The 25,908-nt window shown below is 34.1% G+C and overlaps 2 protein-coding genes across 2 annotated transcripts in view; both read left to right on the forward strand.

The window, feature by feature from the left end:
- Nucleotides 1-10,284: 10,284 nt before the first annotated feature.
- The window catches only part of Smp_129270 (camp-specific 3,5-cyclic phosphodiesterase,putative), a gene marked incomplete at its 5' end in the record, with an annotated part of 33,653 nt that continues 18,029 nt past the window's right edge, over nt 10,285-25,908 (forward strand). The window contains 4 exons of the mRNA XM_018794732.1: nt 10,285-10,352; nt 11,145-11,231; nt 12,738-12,811; nt 17,053-17,174. Coding sequence (XP_018647025.1) covers nt 10,285-10,352; nt 11,145-11,231; nt 12,738-12,811; nt 17,053-17,174 — 351 coding nt within the window. The remainder of the gene's footprint in view (nt 10,353-11,144; nt 11,232-12,737; nt 12,812-17,052; nt 17,175-25,908) is intronic.
- Nucleotides 23,167-23,772, forward strand: Smp_185750 (hypothetical protein; the record flags this gene model as incomplete). The annotated part of the gene is made up of 1 exon (XM_018794743.1): nt 23,167-23,772. A coding segment is annotated over one exon (606 nt), but the record flags the coding sequence as incomplete, so codon positions are not given.

A 25,908-nucleotide genomic window follows, 5' to 3' on the forward strand; every position in this document is an offset into this window, starting at 1 on the left:
GTAGTATGAAAAGTCTTTACAATGAATAAAATGATATAGGTAGTTTGTAGAAACAACTCACAAACAAAAAAGACTGAAAAAGTATATTTTTGTGTTATTATCATTACTGTTATTCTATGCTATTCCTTCTCTTTTCAACCAGGCTAATTAATGATTATTGTATCTATGCAAATAATCAAATCAATCATTACATGATAATGTTTTTAATGAACGGTATATTTTTCTAGACAGAATTTTCATAATCTTTTTGTATGTAGTGCCGCGATTCGTTATTCGTTTACTTCGATAACCGTTATAATTCTAATCTTAACGGTGCGTAAAATCAGAAGACAAAGGATAGCAGCAACTACAGTTTATTGTCGAATAACTCAGGTTAGAAAGTTAACAACACCTGAGCGAATAATAACGAGCGAGTGAACAGGCGAATAAGCGAAGGAAGCGAACGAGGCGGAAATGACATGCATGGGAGATGGCTGGGAAGCCAACTCGAGAGCGAAGCGAAAGACAATGCGTATTGGAGATGGCTGGGAAGCCAACTCGATTTAAGCAAGCGTTAATCAACATTTATAGTCGGACAAAAATGAGTGACAGACATATGATGAATAAGATACAAAGTGTGCACACATATACGCTCATATAAAAATATAGTCAAGGTTAATAAGCAAATGATTAACAAGATCAAAAGATGACTCAATGTACAGGTGAATTGGCTTGGCCAGCAACTAGAATAAAGTATATGGGCTTAACATACATGTACCTTAACGTGTTAGCAATAAATAATTCTGTACTGAGCCCTTCGGTAGTCTCTTTTTTAAAAAAAAACACCCAACAATGAATTACACGGCAACAATATATATATATATATATATATATATATATATGAAACTTTTCATCGGTTGTCTAATAAATCAACTAACATTTTATCTTAAATTTCACGTGTTTTCACCTAAAGCAATGTACTTATATGTATACATAATAGTGAGACCAAAGTATAACTCATCAAATTACATTTACAAAATAATGGAGATTTTCAAGTTAACGTCTACATAATCTGTTATGAATTTGTGATTTTACTGAGTTAGAATTGTAAATTTATTGTAAGTTGATGTAGCTTTGTTCTCTCATCTGGATGGTTTGGTCGTGGAGCTTTCATCGTCCTTTTGAACGACATCATCAACACAAACTTCAGGTAGAAGTGAAGAAATTTAAACATTTCACTTCTACCCGAAGGTTGTGTTGATGATGTCGTTCAGAAGGACGATGAAAGCTCCACGACCAAACCATCCAGATGAGAGAACAAAGCTACATTAAAATCACCCACCTGAGCTACAAATCTTTTCCACCATCTCAAGTTATCAAATGCTTTATTGGTTGAATTCAATGAATTACAATGTATGTGTATCGATATATTGATTGATTATTGAGTAGTGACCGGTATCATTTTTGTATAATACTTTAGTACTAATCGGATTTTATCGATCAAAATAAAATAAAATAACTAGTCTGAATAACTCGGTATAGTCTGTACTATATTATAATGTTAAGTGGTTGGAGATAATCAACAGGAAACGGTTTATCCGTAGACTACCTCCAGCTACTTAACATTTATATCTATATGCACTAACTATTGTTTCGTTTGAATATATCCCCTCTAAAAAATTAGTTTATTTGAAATTGGCTTTTATATGTGTTGCTAAGTATTTAGATTCTATTCAATGAATTATGTTGATGATCAGTCATATATATTTAAATCAAGATTATGGAGCTACTGGTTTGAAGGTTGAAAAAAATTCAATTTTCAACCAGTAGGTCATAGAATGGAATCACTTTCTATCTATTTCGGCTTCGATAGTTGAAAAATATTACTCTTCCTTACACATTTTCACATACAAATGGCTGTACATCAACTTATATTTGGTGTTGGTGAGTAGCGTGTTATATGTGTTGGAAGAACTGTAATTCCGACTGTCAATAAATAGTCTTAAATTCCACCACACAAACTTTGATTTAGATAGCCAGGTATTATCTTAAGGTCTCTCTCTCTCTCAAACACACGCATAATATGAGACCCATACAATTCTTAACCTTTTACAGCGAGCTTATGGCCTTCGATTATATATGTGATATACTTTATTATAATTTTGGTTCATTTTCATAGCTAATACAATAATCTCAATAAAAGTGGGTGAAATAATCAGTAAAAAGTTTAAAAGGTATTCTTGATGTAATGAATTTTAATTGAGATTTGTAGCTAAGGTGGATGATTTTGGTGAAGTTTTGTTCTCTGTGCTGAATGGTTTGGCTAGGAGTGAAATTCGAACACATCACTTCTACTTAAAATTTGTACTGATAATGTCGTTCTGACCAACAATGAAAGCTTTACGATCAAACCATCCATCTCAGAGAACAAAACTCCATCAAAATCATCCACTTGAGTTACAAATCTCCACAATTTCAATACTTATTCAGTAGTTGTAGAGTGATTCAAAAAGTTCCATCACTTCCAATCATATCCTCCAGTCCTCCGATAATTTGTAACATTTCAGAATTCCACTAAGTCACCCATCTTAACAATATCCACTTCATATTCTGTTATATGGAGCTAGAATGTAGAGAGAACATATTTCATGATGAGAAAATGACAATTCATCGAGCTATTTCATGGTAGTTTGTTTTACTATCTGTTGCGAGTGTTAGATCCTCAGAACTCACTGGATAAATGTCTTATTTTTGTAATTTTATCGTGGAAATTTAAATTTCTTGTCTTCGCGCCAAAGGCGTCCATTTCCATCTTCATATCGTATTCCCCACTTGGCAGGACCTTAGATATCATTGGTTCGTTGTCGCTTTTAATATTTTAGTTTGTAACGTTTCCCAGTGCCCCCAAATGCCCTGATACGGCCGAGAGTGAAGAGAGTCCGCTCTCCCTCTCCAAATGCTCCCACGTGGCCACGCGTATATAGCCTCTGTCCGGGAAGTTCCAATCACTGCATTCTCGTGGCACCGGTGTTGTTTATGAAGTTGACAAAAACAGAAAGCGAATCTCCGGTGCTTTAACTGGGTTGGTGGAGGCGGAAAGTTCACCTAGGGGGGTTGGGAAACCCTGGTTCCAAACCAGTGGTGCACATGGGCTCCAGCATCCTAAGAGAACAAATGGCGTATGAATCAATCGTTGGTCACCGGCTACCATGGGACTGCATCTCCTCACGATGCTCCAATGCCTCGTGGATCAGACCTTTAGGTAGATGGCTCCATGTGTGGTCCCCTAAGAAACCACCTGCTTCAGTTTGGGCACGTGGGCAGTATCACAGCCCTCATACAAATCAAATGAGATTTGGTTGGCGCATATGTATCTGGTGCCCCCTTGTACCAATATTTATATGTTTAAATAAATAAATAAATAAAAACGTTTCTCAGTGAAACATTTTTATGCTGTATATATACGCTTGAGTTGTGCTTGTTGTTGTTATTCATGCTTCTTGCTGCTTGTGGAATACACATTCCCTCTTCTGAACCTGAATTTCTCCTTCTAGTTAGCGGGGTTGAGATGCATCAGATTAATTAATTTATCTGGTCATTATGTCAATGAGTCTTTATTCCATTCGCACATTTAGATGAATTCATAATCTCTTCAAATATAGCACTATATTACTTTCTCTATTTACTATCTATTTTTGAAACAATATTAATTTTTAAATTGGATAGTAAAAAAAAATAAAATAAAAAAATCAAAAAAAATGTCAATTTAGGAAGAAAAAAAGAAAAAAAAATGTTTATTTTCAATATTTAATTAGTTATAAGATAAAATTAATATTTTTTTTCTTTTCTTTCTTTTAAAATTTTTATTGTAAAAATCAACTCTATTTAATAGTTGAATAGATAAATAAAATACATCAGGTATATCCTTCTAATTTATTTACTGAATAGATGAAAGTGAAGTAAACAATTTGTTTATTTATTTGATTGTTTGTTTGTTTGTTTGTTTGTTTGATTGTTTGTTTGTTTTTTGATGATCATTTTAAGATAACTGAAAGCGTGAGTCAATTGAACTGGTAAGTCCTGGGTTCGAATCTCGCAAGAGCGGGTTCGTGGATGTGTACTGCTGAGGAGTCCTATAATAGGACGAAACGGCCGTCCAGTGATTCCAGGTTTTCCATGGTGGTCTAGCTTCAATTGACTCACGCTTTCAACATTGATAAATACTAAATCTCCACAAAACCCCTTCTACCATTTTAAGATAAATTAATTTATTTTTTTTATATCTCGTTTGATATTAAATAAATGATGATAATTAATGATGACTTATAGAAGAACTTGGATGGATACAGTGTATATATATATAACTATATATATGTTTACTTAATGTAACTAGTCTCATGTGTATTTCCTTTCTTCTCAACCATATGTAAATGTTTTTAATTATTTATTAATTTATTTAAACACATAAATATTGGCACAAAGGGTATCAGATATCTTATTTGATTTATATGAGGGCTGTGATACTGCCAGGGTGCTCAAACTGAAGCAGGTGATTTTCTTAAGGGGCCACACCCAGAGTCTTCGATCTAAAGGTCTGATCCATAAGGCAGTGGAGCATCGTAAGGAGATGCATCCCCATGATAGCCGGTGACCGACGATTAATTCATACGCCATATGTTCCTTCAGGATATTGGATACCATGTGCACCATTGGTTTGTATCAGGGTTTTCCAACTCCCCTAGGTGAACTTTCTGTGTTCATCAACTCGGTTAAAGTGTCGGACATTCACTTTTCGTCCTCTGAATTTCGTAAACAACAGTAATGCCACGAGAAGACAGTGAGTAGGACTTCCCTGACAGATTTCATTAATTAAGTTAAATTTTTGTTTATAATGACATTAGTTTATGTATAATTTCGGCTGTTTGTTAACTAATGAAGAAAGTTGTAAAAGAAAATGATGAATGCCTTTTCACTTTGCAGTTTAATTTAGGTACGAGCCAATCAGAATCGAGAATATAACTTTTAATTTTTTGAGCGAAATTTAAATATTATGCTTAACCAATAGTGTAAGTGCTTTTATATAGTTCTTAAAATATTTAGAATAATAACAAAAAGGTTAATTTTTGTCTGTATAGAGTAAAAATGATAGTGTTAAACATAGTCATTACTCAATTCTACCTCTGTAGATTCTATATAATAAGAAAAGAGACAGTATCTTTAGATTTTACTCGTAAACTCTTGATTCTGAAACAAACCCTTACCACGTACTACTATAATTCATGAACGAATTCGTCAAAGTTGAGATGGACCCGGTTGAACTTTTGAGCGGAATGTATTCATTCATATGTAAATTACATCTATACTATAGCTTATGTCAGGTTTCGATGAAATTCTCTAACTCTGAATCCTTAATCCTTACCTTAAATACATAATTCTAACCAAGAACAATATGACGACTTAAGAATCTAGTTAGATCCTTATAAGTGTTCCAGAAGACCGATAATCTTAGATTGATACTGACGAACAACACCCCTGCCACAAGAAGGCAGTGAGTATGACTTCCCTGACAGAGGCTATATGCACTTGACCATGTGAGAGCATTTCGAGAGAGAGATTGGCCCCTCCCCACTCTCGGACGTACCAGGGCATTTGGGGATAAAAATAGATTTTCTGAAAAGATTAAATCAATTTAATATTATGTTCTGTATATCAGTATAGGCAACATGAATCAACTCAAAATCTAAGTATTTTCTATTGAATTAAACAATATATACATATGACTTATATAGTAGGCAATCATCTATTACCTGCTGAACTTCAGATTAAAATTAAAGAGATGTAGAAGTGATGATCAAGAGGTGGTAATGTTTCTTTGACTTCATTCATTTATTAGCTCACAGATCAACGGGATACAATAATATTAATCACATACCAATAATAATAATGATAATAGTTAACTATAAAATTGGAACTTGAATGAATGAATCATTATACTTAAAGTTTTATTTACGGATCATTTATCTCTAACAGTTAAGAGAATGATTCAAGCTGAAAAAGGATAATTAATTTTTATAGATAGAAAACTATTTGTTTTTTGTTCGTAAAGAGTAACTTCTACACTCTAGTCACTACTACATAGATCTACTAGTTAACTTATTCATATGAAGAAATATATGTGAACTGTTGCTGGAGTTCAATTTCAATATGGATAACTCAATTTATTTGCTTCACACTGGTCTTCAAATTGACGTTGATATTGTTCATAGAATTTTATCTTAATCAACTAGGGTGTTATATCTTGAACTTAGATTCTTAGTATGTCGCGTAATACTTGAGCACTCGAACGCTAGAACCCTCTCAAGTCGCAAAAATATCAGAAGACAGAAGACAAGTAGAAGGAATGTTATTCCAAACAGTGTGAATTATGATACAAAACTGTCAGGTATTTATAGTTTTTTAGTAGAAACGAAATCATCATTATAATTATCCAATCCGCATACAGGGGGTTATTAGCATTGTCCAATAGGCAAGCTACATGTAGTGATTCTAGAATATTCTTCCAAAAGCTGATTGGATGGAATATGTTTGACTTCTTCTGAGAGTTTTAGAGCTTCCTCAACTTCACCTGTGGACCCTCCTCACATAGGATATCTTCATATTCAATTTTTTTAAACACAAGAAGCTTTTACTGTCCATGAACAAAAAGCCTAAAAGTTGTATATAGAAGGAGTATTTGTTATTGTTTTCTTCATCATGATTTTAAAACTGTTATCATTTTAATTACAACCACTTTATCTCCATTTAATTGATTTTTACATTTGAAAATATCACCCTTCCCCTTCTCTTCAGTTATTTCGCATACTCCTACGATTTTAACTATAATTGATTCTCATATTACTTCATATGATTTAATTTCTCTGTTTTCTTTAGTTATTGTGACAAAATAAACATTTTATCAGTGTAAGGTTGTTGATTTTTTGACTGAGATTATGAATCGATCGATGTTAGACTGTCATTGAAATCCCAGGAGCACTGGACGGCTATTTCGTCCTAGTATGGACTCCTAAGTAGTGCTCATTCATAATCCAGCACGCGGCACCCGAACTTAGGACCATCGATCTCGTGCGCAAACGCTTAACCTCTAGACCATTGAGCCGGCGCCATTCTATGGTGTTACTGTCTAATTTCAACCAAACCACGAAATTGCGCGACCATCTCTTATTGTCTGAGGTAGATACCTGTTCTTGCCTGACATGGATTAGCTCCGCTGGACGAAACTGCAGTTCAGTGCTTCCAGGTTTTCAGTGGTGGTCTAACGTCGATCGATTAATGATCTTAATCATAAACGTTTTAATTATCTTACTGCATCCATACTGCAACATAACGTCAGCTTACAAATTTTAAATGCCTTCTCTATTTACACATAACCGATAGAAGTTACATAATATTTTATTGTTATTATCTATACTATATAACTTATTATTACCATCCTGCTATGATATTATCGCCAAGAAATGGAGACAGACATAAGAAAAATGAACAAAAACTGAGTAGAACTAGAAAGGAATGCCCAGGACAGAGTTGATTGGAGAATACTGGTCGGCGGCCTATGCTCCATTGGGAGTAACAGGCGAAAGTCGTAGAAATAACTATGATATTATCATGTTTACTAATTGTTAACATTTTATTAGGCAACCAAATCTCAACGAATATGTACGATCGTACAGCTTGATAATGAGTTTACTACAAAGCAATCCTTTTGCTAAGTAAATTGCTTTGAAAATGAAGTTATCAGATATAATTGTTTTGTATTTATCTTCATTACTACTGACGTTTTATTAAGTAGTAAACAGCTTATATATAGACATCATCACAATGATTGTTATTACATGATAATCTACTCTAGAAAACGACAAATTTTATCAATATATAGATGTTTGTGTATAGTGATGGAATACTTTGATTTTCTAAAATAATATGATGATGATGATGATGATGATGATGATGATGATGATGATGATGATGATGATGATGATGATGATGATGATGATGATGATGATGATGATGATGATGATGATGATGATGATGATGATGATGATGATGATGATGATGATGATGATGATGATGATGATGATGATGAACTGAACTTAGATGGAAATCAATTTTTTTAATGTAATACATTGTAAACATTATTTAATCGATATTAGTCACATTAAGTTAACATCATACCAATAACATACATAAAACGATAATACGAAGTAAGAGTTGGTGAGTTATAAACATACATTACGTTTTAAATAATATGGAATAGGAAAAAGGAATTATGATCCCTTCAGTCTTAATGAAAGTACTACCATTCATTTCAGTCATTTTATTGTTTTTGAGAAATTACTTTAGCACAATGAGTTAATGATATTGTTAAATTTTGTGGCTATATATAGCTATGTTTGACTAGTGATGATTTTTATACTAAGGTTAAACAATTATCCAGTCATGTATGGTTTTAAATGGTTGTCTAATCACTATGTATCCATGCCTTCATAGAGGATTGAGTTCTGCCTATTGATGCTTCACAGTAAATGTTTAATCTCAAGGTTATTTTCTTAATCCACTTAAGCCATGATGTTGAGTGATCATAACTGAATGTAACTGATAATTAATGCCTCTTCTGTGGGTGTTGTATATTAAAATGATACAGCTGTCCAGTGTGTTCTAGTTTTCACTGATTATTTTGTTAATGTCAGTTTATAATTTGGAAACCAATATGTGTTGTAATTAAGCTGGTGATATAATTGAAATGACTGCTACAATGTAACTAACTTTATAGGTTATAAGCTGAATTTTTAAGTCTATATGGACTACTGAAGAAAGCTCTAGTTGGATATTCAACATGATCATCAGGAAAAAAGATTCTTGTATTGTGCTTAATCGACAGTTGAAAAAAAATACGCTTATTAGTAGGGATTTGAATTATCCCTGATTATCAGCAATGGAACAATTTAGACCCTTCCTAATAATTCTATAAATATTGTACCCAATGAACAAATTAGTAACTACTCAGATACAGCGACTCAATATAGAATCCTTTAGTGTTTGAAGCGAAAAGTAATGGATTCATGCTCCAACGTGGAAATCAGCGCTAAGATTCAAGTGTACCGACCTCATCAATCCAGAATAAAATGAAATATAATTTCCAAAGTCTATTGCTAGTCATAATCCATTCATTTAAAAAATGCGAATTACTTAATAAACTAAATACACAGTAATATGGATAATACACTCATTGTTTTTGTAGTGTATACTTGTTAAATTCACAAGAAATCAGTCATGATGTTAGGATATAATTCATTGGAGACAAACTATAAGATAATAGAATTAACTAGATCACATACAGAATAAGTTTGCTGGAGTCCCCAGTCCTCGCATATAATTATCGGCTTAACTCGTGTTAGTGAATAACGGAATTAAATAAGTCAAATACGAGAATGAAGTTTTGAACTTGTCTATTTGGTACATTCATTGACCTGGGCAGACAATCAGAGGAACGAAGAAAAGGAAAGAGAAGAGAGCGAAGCGAAATGACGCACAATGTAGAAGGCATGTTAGCCAACTCCCAGCATCACTGACATAATCGACGAGCAATTAAAATGACTCAATCTCTAATCCAACGCAGTCAGCGAAGGCAGTACAGCAGTGACATGGACATACTCAAATCGTATTATCTTATCAATGCTTTGTCCTCATGTCTATTCTGCTAATTAATCTACTTGGCGGATCGTTCTCTTATGATTATAACAACGAACCACTTTCTTGGCACCAGTTTAATCTGACGATGATGTTATCGAAAGGCTCACTACTTTAGTGGCCCGGGAATATATGACTCCACATCAGAAGGCTGGCTGTTCCGATCACGTCGGGCTCATCACTTTAGTTGTGCTGTGATCTCTCTCCGATTTGATCATATGGTCAAAAACTACGTTGTTTATCGATTGATTTGGCTCACACACCTCCGATGCGCGTTATTTCGCTTAGCCTCCTTTGCTTTCTTCACTTCGTTTCTCCGATCGTTTGTCTGGTTCAACGATTATATGAAATATACCTATTTGAAATTCGTTCTTGTATTTGTCTTATTTAATTCCGTTATTCATTAACGTAATCTAAGTCAATGATTATATACGAGGATTGGAGATATGGATAAGTCGATAGTGATAATCATAAGATCAAATCGGAGTCAGATATTCCAGGGCTACTAAAAATTCAGGAGTGTAGGAATTTGTATGACTTAATGATTTTGTGGTTAATACGATGCGGTCAGCGTTCGAATCCTACCTCCAACCAATACAAAGTTGGTGGATTTATTATTTTGGCGTGAGGTAGTGATAAATTGAACACCATGTAACTAAAGAAATTCGAGAAACTGATTAAAGCGATTACTTTCACCTTATAACTTAAAATAATTAAATTTTAAACCATCAAATCATCTGCATTCGTCTCATCTGCCTACTTTACTTCAAATGATCAAGCAGTATCATTGAACATGATCACATAACAGTAGTACATAAAGTTCCTATACCACAAATGTTACTCAACAAGTTGGCTTTTCAGTATGGAGGGTTTTGAAGATAATTGAATTTTATTGAGACCAAGAGCTGATCTAAGCTAAACAACCATTGATTAACATTATATGTTGGATACTTATTAAGTGACTTATGTTGAGGTTATTTTTACATAAGCCACTACTGAAATAAATACTACTTTTGAAATACAGTAAATTATACATTATAGAAAATAAACTAAATTGATACTAAGCAAAGATGGATAGTGGCTAGCAGCGGAATCCAGTTTGACTCGCATTTCGTCCTATTTGGAACTCGTCAGTTGGATGTACCTGCATCTCAGAGTTGATGTTCACTCTGGTTCTGGATTCCACTGCTAGCTTCTATCCATCTTTGCTTATAATGCCTGTGAATTAAGGCTATATCGAGGCAATACGCACAATATGCACATATGCCAACTCAAGACTGACCAGTTGTCGTCCTAAACATCAATGGAATGATTCAAACAAACAATATTAAGTGAATTTAAACTGATAATATATTCAATTAATAAGATTATTTTCTACTGTTTTTTTATAAATTTTTATTCTCTTCTTTTCTTTTTCTCAGTGAACCCAGTGTATTAATAACTCCTTTTGCCCAAATTTTAGCCATTCTAAATCGGGCACGAGATTTCCTATCCAATTATACTTCAAAGTAAGTTATTGTTGCCATTTTTTTCAAATCTAAAAGTAAGGAATAACAATGAACTGTTTAGAGAAAATAAGTCATTTTACATTTTGTTTTAAGATCAATCAGTCAGTTTGTCATAAAATCAATTATCCTTTCGAATTGACATAGATCATATTATCAGTATGGGGTTGTGGATATTGTTAATTTGTTGATTAAGATTATGAATCGATCAATGTTAGAACACTATCGTGGATACACACTTCTGAGAAGTCCCATACTAGGACGAAACGGCTATTTAGTGCTTCCAGCCTTTTAATGGTGGTCTAACATCAATCGACTCATGATCTTAATCAAGTACATCATATTAACATAATAAAAGAGAAAATTACCTAAGATAAGAAATCAAATAAGTGGAAACCTAATATCACTTACAGTAATGTGAAATTGAACAAGAGAAAAGAAAGCACAGTTTAAAAAAAGTAGAATTGAAAGTTAGAGCTGGTACACAAACTAAGTTTAAATGGATAATAGGAAATGGTGGTAAAGATCTGTAGCCTAAAAGAATCATTTTGTTGAAATTGAGTTGTTTGAGTCACTTGGCTTAATCGTGAAGTTATCTCTAGACAATATCTTTATCATAAGGACCATTTAATTCAGACAGGAATTATAAGAATTTCTTCACATATAACTAACAGCTTGTTTTGTCGAGTTTAAAATTAACAGACTGTTTTTCACATACATCCTATCATTGTCTACATATTTTGATTTGCTGCATTTAGAGTTATTCTAACTTACTCCTTTCCCGGCTGGGATTGGATTCCGGGGTAGGCGGTGGTTAGGTTCATTGGAGATATCTAACGTTACCACTTCAGATGATAACTATTTAGAACTTCATCAATGGATGATCTCTTTTTTCATCTAATGCCCGACGATTGGCAGAACATATGGCCATGTCAAACTACTATGTCGGAATTCTGTACTTTATATTACCCTTTTTTAGTCAATTCAGGAAACAATACGGTTAATAACAGTCTTATCCGGGCTTAACTGTTACAATTTTGGCTCGATTTTCTCCTATGATCTCACAAAGTGACGGAACTTGAAATGTGAATCATTGGTGATATGATTGAGGAATCTTAGTATGACAGTCAAAACGGACTCACGTTGACAATATACGATGAAATTGTGCTGAACAACACGTAGCAAGATAAATGAAAATTTAAGGTAGAAAATTTCTTCCTTACTGACCTGAATTGTTAGTTCCTCCTTGAAGTGCTTCTTGACAATTAGATTTGAATCCAAAGTTTCACTGGTGGAATAGTCAAGTGGTTATAAGAGTACTTTACCGACAAATCCTAGCTGTTCAATTCTTGTTGCTAATCACTAACCTTCCAATTGATATCAATTAACGTTGATGTTTAAGTCCAAATTTACGGAATAGATATCAACACATCCCAGATGATTTTATATATTACGAAATAAATATTAGATTCAAAACCAAACCTCCTCTATTCTGCTTCGTTATTTCAGCTCTCCCTCTTATTCTCCGCATGATCCTAATATGTGTAGCACGAAGTCAATCGGCTGTGATGAAAAATATGTTAGTAAGTTACATGTTTAGGTAATTCTGTTTTTTTAATTTAATTGAAAGAAAAGAATAAGGTCACCTTTACTCTCCAGAAAAGACGATTTAGTCTTAAGATCACTAAAATTGACACCCTATAAGGTCATCTAATAAGCGCTCTCCACATGATTTCAGTGTTCTGGCTTCCATCACTGGTGAGGTTGTGCATAATGAATGGATAGGAATCTCTCATTACTACGAAACAATTATATAGTGGTTTCTAGTTTTCAATGGTTACTTAACTAAGGTCGATCCGTGATGCGAACCTACAAAATTTAATGAATCTCTACAATCCTCTGTACTAGGGGATGTTAACTAGATTTCGTAAATGTTACACAATGAATAGTGACCAGCCCGTCAAAAGCAATCTTGTACAGTATTTGTCGGACTGCAGAAGCAATAGCCAAGAGAAATATCTTCATATAATCTTTCCTTAGCTTTGTTGAACTTATTTTTAATAAATTAAGATGGTGGAGTGTATTTTTAGCTTAAGATGCGGATGTTGCTATTGTGAATGGTTTGGTTGTGAAGTTCTGATTGTTCTTCTGAACAAAATCATTGTCAGTATGTACTTTAAAGAGAAGTGAGCTACTACAATTTCTTCACAATTGACTAATAGCTCATCCCGTTAACTGTTGGTTTTTATACATAATTGTGTGGTCGTTGTGTATATGTTTATTTTGGTTGTGTTTCTCTTCTGTTATGAGGAAGGAAAACAAACAAACTACGGATATGGAAGATAATAATGACGATGTATTCCAATCAGATTGGTTGGCAAAGCCTTTTCTGGTGAAGCCTATGTAGGACCCTCTAGAATGGATTTCGTGTTTTGAAGGCCCACAAATACACCGCGTGGACGTAATTTTGAGGGAATCGAGGCCCCTCAGGTCTTTATGTGTATCATGATATCATAATAAGAGCAAGTATAGGATTTTTGTCATTACTTACCCTGAATAGGTATGGTCTACATGAATAATAGGTAGATCACGGAATTTCATCTGAGTATTCCTTGGTATGCATACAGGTATACCTACCCTGTGAGCAAATATAAGTTATACGAACAGCAACAACACAGGTTTTATCCCATGCATCCTATAGCATACATATAGGTATATTCACCCACTTGGGAGGGTTCACCACTCCCTTGGAAACGTATTTGCTATACCATACCGTCTCTTACACAATACATGGATATTATTAAGCACATGGTTACAACCAACGTACTTCCTGATACACATAAGTATAAGCATTCTATCAGGGGAGGTTGTTGGTCACCTCTCCCTAGTATTTGCTACCGTATCTTTTAATTTTGTCTTTGACCTGATAGATTAGACAGCTGATTTTATTAAACATAGGGTAAACAATATTTCAGCTAACGTTTCCTTTGTATGACACCACACGTACACCATTTTCATATACCTACATACATGAATTACAAAGGCCCGAGGATTACTGTATTTTTTATACATAATCGTACACATCAAGTGGTCCGGTTCAATTAAGTGAACCTCGAGTTATAACCCGAGTTGATCAGGATACAACAGCCCGATATCCATCGACCACCTTAGTTGGCTAGCAAAGTTGCTACTACTATCCAGAGGCGCCTCAAGGGGGCCTTTGGTCGCATTTTGCTACTGGAAATTATAATAATAATAAGTAAAGTTGTTTGTCAAGCCTAGTTCAGGCAATAAAGAGATAAGAGTGTTACAACTTTCTTAGTAATACAGGTAATTAGGTTATCAGTTCAAATTCCTATAGATTTTGCCATATGTACAAGACAATATCGAATCTCATAGGGAAAAGTGGTAGGTTTAAAATAAAAGCACTCCGAATGATTTGTTTCCATCTACTACATGACATGTATCGACCAAATGTGACAGAACGAAACTATGTATTGTTTGGGTCATAACATTTCCTAATCATGAAGTGAAATATTCACTAACTCGTTGGGTGAGCTGATTGATTTTACGTCAGATATAGCGTCCTCGTCAGGGGCAACTGAATTTGTAGATACACGTAGATATAGACCTGTTATCACATTATCAATTTTTATCTTTTACTTATTATGTTTGGTCATGAAATCTATTTTGTTTTTGTCATTACATCATAAACTCCCTTGATTGGTTTGTTAATTTTCATATATACATATAAATATTAATGAATATCAGAGTCAAGGTTAATAAAAATCTTTCATAGTTGAAAACGTGAGTCAATTGAAGCTAGATCACCATGGAAAACCTGAAAGCACTGAACGACCGTTCTAGTGAGTTCTAGTGAGAAGTAGTGGAGTTCAAACCACGTCTGTTGTGAGATACCAACTAACTGAAGACAATTGGAGAACGGTTGCTCAAACTTCGTGGATTGGTTGAAGTTAGACATTAACACCGTTGGATGCCAACTCAGTGGTCTATCGGTTAAGTGCTCTGGCGCAAGACTGATATGTCCTGGGTTCGAATCTCGTGATTGCGGGATCATGGATGCGCACTGCCACTGAGTCCCATAATAGGACGAAACGGCCGTCTAGTGCTTCCAGGTTTTCCATGATGGTCTTGCTTCAATTGACTCATGATTTCAACTATATATAAAAATTAATAAAAATCTCCACAAATAGCCCCCTTATTCTAATAATGTTTTGGACATTGAATACTATCCACCATGAACATGTGCGAAAAATAAAAACTAATCGGAAAAAGATTTAAGGATTAGGCCAACTATGAAAATACTAAATCACCACAAAACCCCTTCTAATAATAATAATAATAATAATCTATTTGGTAACAATGCTATTCAGTGATATATGTTATTCTAATTTTCACGATAAAACAACGATAAAGAATAACTAGTTCAGTGTGTTTGTATGAAAAAGGGAGTTACAGTGAGTAATTCAATTTGTAGGCTGTATTCAACACAGATTGACCTCAACCGAGATGTCAGTGAATATTTGGTTTCGTCCCAAAATCGGGCTCTTCAGTATTACACAGCCATGACCGTAATAAGGATTGAACACAGGATCTCGACCATTAAAACTACTAAATCAGTTTCTGATGATATTATTTCAACTTCCGTTAACTCGCAGTATAGTACGACAATCATGCAGTACCGTTTATGAAGACTCTTTCACTGCTGATATGCCTGAACTCCAACAGTCATGAATTCTTTCTCCAGAACTTTAGAAATATCTTGAACTCATGTTGTGGTTTTCGTCAATCTTGGATAATAAATAATAAGAAAGGCTAGGAAAAGATCATTTTGCATGTATTCGGTAGTAACGTTTTCAATATTAAACAATTTAATTGAAAGGATTTTATGAAGATTGGATTAATCTGCAGATTATATTCGTCACGAATTTATTTATGTTGAGGTCCGTGCAAAAACCATCGTTTATCGCGTGAACTCAGTGTCCTGGGTTGTACTGTTGATAGGGTCATATGTGCGCATTAATGAACAGCTGTCAAATGCTTCCTGATTTCTAATGGTGCCTTGGATGACATCAATCTGTGATGAATACTACTTATAAATAAATAATTTATTAAATAAATCATCTGCTTCATATCATCATCTATAATACGACTGCAAGTTATTAGATAAATTTATACTGTGGTCTAGCGATAGGCGGCCTGCTTAAACATCTGGGCTACCTGTTCCTGTCATCTAGATATTTCAACAATTTATCTAATTTTGTTTGTTTTAATACATCATTATGGCTATTAATCACACAACATATTCAGAAGCGTTTCTAAAAAGTGTACAACTTTTCACTGTAAAGGTTACAAAAGGCCTAATCAAAGATATCGTGTTTTCTGGGAATATGCAGCGAAAAGAATGTACTTTATTCAGATATCGATTGACTGGGCTGCTAACTTCTAACTGACGATCACTGAATATTTATCGTCAGGATCGACGAAGAAGTAAGAAACGGGAACTTGTGGAAATACTTTGTGTTGAGAATATTGAAGAAAGCTAATAATAATAATATGATATGATTAAAAAATCTATATACAGTGTGTTTGTGTGCAAAGGGGAGTTACGGTGATCAATTCAATTTGTAGGCCGTATTCAACACAGACTGACCTCAACTGAGATACCACTGAAAAGAAAAGTCTAAGTGTATAATTTAACTCATTTACTTCATACATACACACACACAACAAAAATCTTGGATTCATTAAAGATCTATTCATTGAAATAATTTTCTTTTATTTTGTTATACAATAAAATTAGATTGTCTACATCGATTTGATGTACATTATGTGAATCAATTGTTGAATGAATTTGATTGGTGTTTAGAAGTATTGGACAGTTTACAAAGTAAACGTTCTGTAAGCAGTTTAACCCGAATGAAAGTAAGTCATTCATGTATGTACTAAATCTGATGATGTAAGAGAATTTTTGTGGTTCCAATTTATTCCAGAATTGACTGATGATTTCAAACAAGAATGAATAACTGTTTCGTACTGATTCGAGTTCTCCAAAGTTTTAAATTACCCACTACTTTTTTAGGGATCGAACTCAAGATAATCAAGTTTCTTGGTGATTTGTTTGTTATGACTTTTAAAAGAAGGCTTTTGCCAATTTGTTATGATTTTATGTCCGGCTTTTTATCACGTGATTTAACCACCAATGGAAATATGACTTTACCAATCTTAACACTGTGCCAAATCAATGACGTTTGACCGGTATAAACAGTCTAGCATCCTTATTGTTCCCTTGTGTGCCTAGCCCTTCAAACTGAGTCCAAAAACACCAATGACAGCTTCTGCTATGCGAATCATTTATTTCAAGCATACTCGGTTTATATACCAGACAGGCAGACCGCATCACATCATAAAATAGAAAGTAATATTTGTACAAGATCAAGCCAAATGTGGCTGTGAACGTGATAAACAACAATCAATAAACTAAATATAATTTAGGAACAGTCATTCGTATAATAATAATCCATAGATCAAAATGAAGCTTATAATAAGATGAATATTGATATACACAATCTAATCACTCAATATCGATAATGCAATGAGAAGACGAAGTTTATCAGAATTATGTGATATATTTGCGCAATACATTTCAAACAATCTGATCACACATATACTTGTTAAGACATTTTTATATGAAAATGAAAAGGTCAACTAGACAGGTTAAGGTAAGCCGTAACAAAGAAAATAGAGTACACAAAAACAATGTGATGACTACTCTGGATAATAAATAAGCATTACCAGGGTAGGTTAAGGGTAAGAACAAATTGATTTTGAACACATAAAGGGGGTTTCAATTTCCGTATAGCCAAGACTTCAATAAATCTTAGTATACGTCCTCACTCAATAATTAAACAATAAGAATATATATAGAATAACCGTCCATTAATAAGTCCTGGGAGTTAGCAGTACTTATCTCTTCACTAGGATATAACATTATTGAATACCAGCTGATTGGTTTCAATACTGAAGCTTTTCCGTTGGTACTGAATTACCTGGTTGGGGAAAGAAACTCTTGAACGGTTTTAGATTAGGATAAATTAAGTGAAGTTAGTAATTAATAATTATCAAATTTTGTTCATACTATCGAGATATTTCATGTTACATGCGTAAATTCAATGTCCGAATTTGACAATTTCTTTTTTGTTGTTGAGGATTTTAACTAGTCTTGTGCAAAGGGGTAAAGTGTAAATTTACACGATACTGTTCGTTTGAATCTTCCCATTGATGTTTAGGACTGCAATTGACCTAGTTTGACTATTGTACTTACGACCTTTCGTAGTCAAATGTGATTGTCTCTCTTATCTTTGTTCACAAATCTTTGTATTATTATTATTATTGCACAGGCAAGTGGTTATCAGGACTCAGTAGATGAGTGGATAACGCGGTGGCGTTTGAAGCGAAAGGTATCGGGTTCGAGTCCCAGAGTGAACATCAACTCTGAGATGCAGGTACATCCAGCTGACAGGTCCCAAGTAGGACGAAACGCGCTTTGTCCTGAATTCCACTGCTAGCCATTATCCATCTTTGCTTACCAATCAAAGCAGTTTATGATTTAGTGATAACAGTGGAATAGATTATGTAATAAGTTAATAGTACAAATTGATAATGTGATGACAGGTGTACTAGGCATGATAAGAATAATAAAGGCTTAAATCAATGTTACATAATGGGAAATAAGTCAATGATTAGAAAACATATAGACATTAAAATAATATTCATAAAAATCATACAATTACGTAATAAGAAATGTATCAGATAATTGGACCGTGAAACATATAATTGAGGGGAAAAAAATGATAGGAGAGGGTGAAGAAAAATAAACGAAGAAAGAGTATGGAAAAATAAAATCATTTATTAAGGCCAAGGGAGAGATAAGGGTGTTACAAATTTCTTATGAATACAAAGACTTGGATTGTTAGCCCAAATTCCTATAGTTTCTGCTATGTGTAAGAGACGAGATTGAACCCCATGAGGAAAACTAGTAAGAATACTATAAATCACTTAAAATGACCCATTTCTGTCTACTACATGATCGTTATCTATCAAGTATGATAGAACAAAGCTGCGTATTGTTTTGATGGTACCCTTTCCTAACCACGAAGTGATGTGTTTACGAGCTTGTTAGCTAGGTATATTAGAGTAAAAGCCTGATGAGGATCTAATCGAAAACAACATTGTTTGCTTAAATATGTTGTTCTAATATCCAAAAAGTAATCAGGTTTAAAACAAAATACATTGGTTAAAATTAAAGCATGCATTAATAATATGTGTAATTAAGATAAGTATAAGCTATGAAAATACAAAGAGGAATATTGTATGAACGTTAGTCGGATTACGTCACCATATCATCAAAATGATTATTAACTAATCAGGCCACAAGTTGGACAGGTGAGACTATAATTTATGGATGACCTTTGAACAACGCTAAACTGACCTTCAGAATGTCCGTCTACTAACTAGAACTGAGTGAAGGTTATAAAGTAGTGTGAAGAATTAGAATTATGATTTACAGTTGATAGTTAGGACTAGGAATTAGATTTATGGTTTTCATCGCGAACTGACATCAGCTGCAATTCCGAAACACTGTTTAGCCAAACGGATGACTCATTATCTTACAACTGATTGGTTGGTCCATAAACTATAGTCTCGCCATTGAACAAGATGAAAGGAGTGGTTGAACATATTTTTTGTGAACTCAAAGCTCCGGCTTTTTGATTCAAATAGCTTCAGCCATTTAAAGGATTGCTGTTAACACGATATATTGTTGTAAATTATTGTCCCATATTGGCTGTATGACCCGTTTGTGCTAAATGAGCTAAAATCGAGTTGTTAACAATTCTAACTAGACCTTTGGTTGACCACACTGAGAGGTGCTTACAGACACCAAAATAAAACATCCAGGAACTTGCTCTACAAGAGCAGTTGAATTGATAGATATAGAAAGAAGTGGCTAGTCTAGGTGAGTAATCTTTCAATCTCAGAGTGACCATCGGATGTGTAGAAAACAATAATTGTAGTTTACTTGTATTAAAGGTTCTTTGGATTAGTCATTGCAACTTAAGTATTAGCATTCCTCTGGCTTCATCGCCTCTAAATTGTAGGCGCATATACAGAAACTTTTTCATTACAAGTGAACCTTCCTCATGCTCTCCTTTCATAGCTAAATGTATATTTGTAAATTTCCCAAGATATCCGATTTCTTTCACAGTATTACCCAATCCCTTTATCAAATCACTAGATTCTTAAAAAATCTCAAAAATCAGTAAGCAATCCCACCAAACTTATACGATACAATTAAGCCGATAAGTACCCATTTATCAAAGGAATACGGACTATCGGATATCCCATTGGGCATGTATATTGTCAGAAAACAATAAAATATTTCATGAGTTTACCTTAAAGGAATGAATGAATGAACGAACGAAAAATTCTCCTTTTAAAAGTCGCTTTAGCATGTCACTGAGGTAATGTTAAGGAGGATTCATTCTACTAGGGAAATATTAATCGATCTTTTGAAAAAAACCTGTTTAAAATTTTGGAAACTGGAATAATAATGATCACAGGGATTAGCACAACATATTATTTCATTGATCAATATATTCTGAAATGTATTACTACTCATTTCTTAAGTGTTTATTATTTAGTATCATGGGTAATTACAGTCTGACGTTCTGCAAACGATATTCATTTTAAATTCATTTGGTATTGTTTGTTTGAATCTTCCCATCGATGTTTAGAACTGCAACTGGTCGGTCTCTAATTGGCATATGTGCATACTGTGCGTATTGCTTCGATACTGTCTTTAATCACAAGCATTGTAAGCAAAGATGAATAATAGCTAGCAGTGGAATCCAGTTTGACGCCTGTTTCGTCCTATATGGGACTCGTCAGTTGGATGTACCTGCATCTCAGAGTTGATGTTCACTCTGGGACTCGAACTCAGTGCATTTCGCTTCAAACGCCATCGCGTTCAAACAAACAATACTAAATGAATTTAAACTTCACCCCATTGTACAAGCAAGTGGCTATCAGGACTCAGTGGCCGAGTGGATAATGCGGTGGCGTTTGAAACGAAAGGTACTGGGTTCGAGTTCCCGAGTGCAGGTACATCCAGCTAACGAATCCCAAATAGGACGGAACGCGCTTTGTCCTGGATTTCACTGCTAGCCACTATCCATCTTTGCTTACGATATTCATTTTGATATTATGCCAACACCAATAATAACATCATTATATTATTTTCTACATAGACACTATTCTCGATATTTTTCAATTTTTGTTTTCACAATAGTTTGAATTGTAGAGGGCATTATCTATGTTGATACATCATTTAAACCCAGTAAGCACTGGAAAACTGCTTTATCCTAGTATGGGACAGCTCAGTATAGTGTAGCAGCGACCACAGCATGATATTTAAGTTAACCGCTGAGGCTCACAATTTTCTTTAAAACTTTGAAAGTAGTCATTAATTGCTATTGGTTTACTTGAGATATCTCATTCTTTTTCGTAAATTCAAGGATCATTTTACATCACTAGTACCTGAAATTGGGCGAATAACACTATCTATAAATTAAATCAATCTCTGTAATTCCTCTTCAAGTGAACTGTAATAGTCAGGTCACTAGTAAGTTGCTTCAAGGTGCATAGGATATTGTAATGATAAGTCTTGACTGGTGAATTTCAGAAATGTCAACAGTCAAATAGTTGTCAGCAATAAGATTAGATGATCGTCACACTATATTACATATTGATTGAAGTTGAAAATGTACCATTAGACTACAGTATAGTAGTTCTAATGGTTGAGCATTCTCAACAAGAAATGACGGTGCTTGGTTCCATCTCTGGTAAAGTCATGCATGTACTACTATGGAGTACCATACTAGGATGAAATAATTATCCACTCCTTCTTGGTTTTCAATCGTATACTAACTGATATCGATCCGTAATAAATACAACCTGTAAATTGAATTGTCCACTACAAAATCTCTTTCAGATAATTTTCTAATTACATCAAACTAATTGAGTAAACAAACTTATGTTGAACATGTATGTGAATAAATTCCTTCAAAATCTGATATGCTTGATGCTAATTACGATTTCCTCCGTAAACGAACGAAGGTCAATGACACAGTGACACGATAGGCTAATCTAATCCGTTGTCCCAGGCTCCGCTAACTAGAATGAGAAGTCCAAGACGAATTCGGGGTGAAATATATACCGTAAGCAGCCGAAGTACAAGCAAATCACAATACGAAGAAATCAAACATATTTAAACAGTATAAATTTGTTCTTGAGAAGCATTACAAAATAGCACACTAAAAAGATACAACGGACCAATAGCGTTTAAGATATTTCCAAGTGGGGAAATACGACTCGAAGGTGAAAGGAGCGCTTTTGGTGCAAAAACAAGGAAATTCAAATTTCCAAAATAAAATTACAAAATTAAGTCATTTACCAAGTAAGTTCTAGGGATTTAACATCCCAAACAAAATCAATAGTATTTTCATTAAAAACCAATCAATAATCATGTATCAGAAGGGGTTTTGTGAAGATTTAGTATTTTCATATTTGAAAGCGTGAGTCAATTGAAGCTAGACCATCATGGAAAACCTGGAAGTACTGGATGGCCGTTTCGTCCTATTATGGGACTCCTCAGTGCGGGATCGTGGATGTGTACTGCTGAGGAGTCCCACAATAGGACGAAACGGCCGTTCAGTGCTTCCAGGGTTTCCATGGTGGGCTAGCTTCAATTGACTCACGCTTTCAAATCATGTATCAGTTCACTTAAAAATGACTGTGTATTAAATTGAAATGATTCCTTAACTTGGTTTTTGCATATTTCTTCTATTATTTGATTTAGTTACGTAGTCTTCTTAGTCAAGAATTGGCCGCTTCATTCAATCAATCAAATGGTAAAATTATCAAGAAAGATTCATTGAAAAAATCAACCACAACAACTCACAATGTTCGTTTTGATGATTTAACTTTAAAAAACTCCTCTTTACTAGTACATGATCAAGATAATAATAATAAAAGGTCAAATATTAGTCAAATACAAAAACGTAAACAACAATTTAGAAGTTGTAGATCACAAGTTTGTGAATATATTTGTAAAACATTTCTTGAAGAAGATGATGATGACGAAGATGTTGACAATAATCATGAAGATGATGATGGTGATGCTGAGGAAGACAACTCCAAAAGCATATCATCTCATAATCCATCTACAGAAAAATCTATTCATTTAAATAGTCCAAAGTCAAAACTTCGATTCAGTGATAAATATGAAGAAAGAATGAATGAATCCAGCGAGACAACCGAGTCTACAACTGAATTAAAATCTACCTCATCTACACAATTCAATGATACAGATGTAATATCTGATACGTTAAAGTTAATTATATTGAATATTGAACATGTTGATCATTCAATAGTGGAAAATGTAGGTTTAAAAACATCTATTTAGGCTCTTTTTCAATTACTTGTTAAAACCCATAGCTATGGATTGAACTTTTTATATCTTCATTAAATAAGATGCCAAGATTGCAGAGCCGACTTATGAGGAGAGAGATTTATTATTATCAGAAGGGGTTTTGTGGTGATTTAGTATTTTATTGATAAAAGCGTGAGTCAATTGAAGCTAGACCATCATGGAAAACCTGGAAGCACTGCTTGACGGCCGTTTCGTTCTATTGTGGGACTTCTCAGCTGTGCGCATCCACGATCCCGCCTTGCGAAATTCGAACCCAGGACCTACCAATCTCGCACCAGAGCACTTAACCGATAGACCACTAAACCGGGATCTGATGGTGTTAATGTCTAAGTTCAACTGATCCACGAAGTTGAGCAACCATTCTTCAGTGAGTTGTTATCTCACAACAGACGTGGTTTGAACTCCACTGGTTACTGCTTCTCACTAGAACTCCTGGATTTACGCCTCGAAGTGATCTTCCGGTTAAATACTCTGGTGCAAGACTGGTAGGTCCTAGTTTCGAATTTCGCAAGGCGGGATCGTGAATGCGTACTGCTGAGGAGTACCGTAAAAAGGACGAAACGGCCATCCTGTGATTCTAGGTTTTCCATAGCGGTCTAGCTTCAATTGACTCAAGCTTTCAACTAAGAGAAATTTATATCAATCAAACTAATAATCTTCGCTTTAATCATTTAAATAAATGGTAACCAACACTGACTAAGTATTCAAACGTCTATTGATCCTTTTAACATTTATTTTCAGTGGCTAGTTAGGATACAGTGGTAACAAACTGATTGACATTCTCTTATTGTATTGTTCTAGAACTCAAAAAACTCATTGTATTATATACCTTGTACATAACTCAGTCATATGTGATACAAAACTGAGTAATAGGAACATAATTAATAGTAATTTGATAAATAGTCGATTTTACTTAAACAGTTCATGAGTTATTTATACGAATATTCGTCAAGACTAGAAAGAATAGCTTGACAAAAATTGGGCACCGAGTATAGAAAAGTCATTATATGTAAAAATTATAGTTTGAAACAGTCTCAGCGATTGAAATAAGTCTGCAATAGCGTTATATGTGTTAGAAACGAGACACAGGATTAATTTTGAAGGGGCCAAAATAATTCAGAAAGGCTTCAACGCTTATAAAGAAAGATTGACAGCAGAAGCGCTGTATATATGGGCGAATAAGAACAGCTAGCAACTACTTGGGTAATATTCATCGACAAGTAATTGGACCCTTTCTTTCCTTTATTCAACCTGTTTATTTCACATGAATCGTTATTTTGACTCAAATCAATATGAGTTATGCTTAGTATTACAATTTATGTACTTGATGATTCTTATTTTTGACTTGCAATTCAATGATTCAGAAGCAATTTTTCAACCTTCAATTAGTACTATTATTTTTACTTCATATAGAAACATATTAACGCCGAATATCATTGATTAAGAACTCATTACTACACATACATAAACACACACACATTTCATCCAGTCTCCTTTTATTTCACATCGTGAATTTTTCACTTGATTCTCATTTAACTGACTAATATTATATAGTTGAGATCATGAGTCAATTGAAGCTAGACCATCATAGAAAACATAGAAGCACTGGATGACCATTTCGTCCTATTATGGGAATCCTCAGCAGTGCGCATCCACCATCCCTCACTCGCGAGATTCGAACCCAGAACCTACCAATCTCGCGTGAGAGCACGTATCCTGTTTCCAAAGATTTGACATCCAAATATGATTGGTTTAATGTAGTATTGATTTTGATATGATTGTTAAGAAGAAACACTATATATTTCTTCGATGATTTTGATTACTACCCTGAAGAAGTCCAGATCAGTTAGCTGGACGAAACATTACTTTAAAATTTCAATTAAAATAAGATCTTCAGTTAGGATTTGACATAAACTTGAACCCTATTTAAAAGTTCGAATAGATTTCCTGGAAATATGAATAAGATTAAATTTATTATACATTAAGAATTTTCATTCTCCCACTGTCGAGTTCCAGTTTAGTGAACGAGAACACAAACAGGGACAATCAAATATATTTCACTACATTACAGAATCTCTTAGTAAAATCTAAGAATCATACAGTAAATAT

This window comes from Schistosoma mansoni, assembly GCF_000237925.1.
Source record: "Schistosoma mansoni, WGS project CABG00000000 data, supercontig 0183, strain Puerto Rico, whole genome shotgun sequence".
Classification (NCBI taxonomy): Eukaryota; Metazoa; Platyhelminthes; class Trematoda; order Strigeidida; family Schistosomatidae; genus Schistosoma; species Schistosoma mansoni.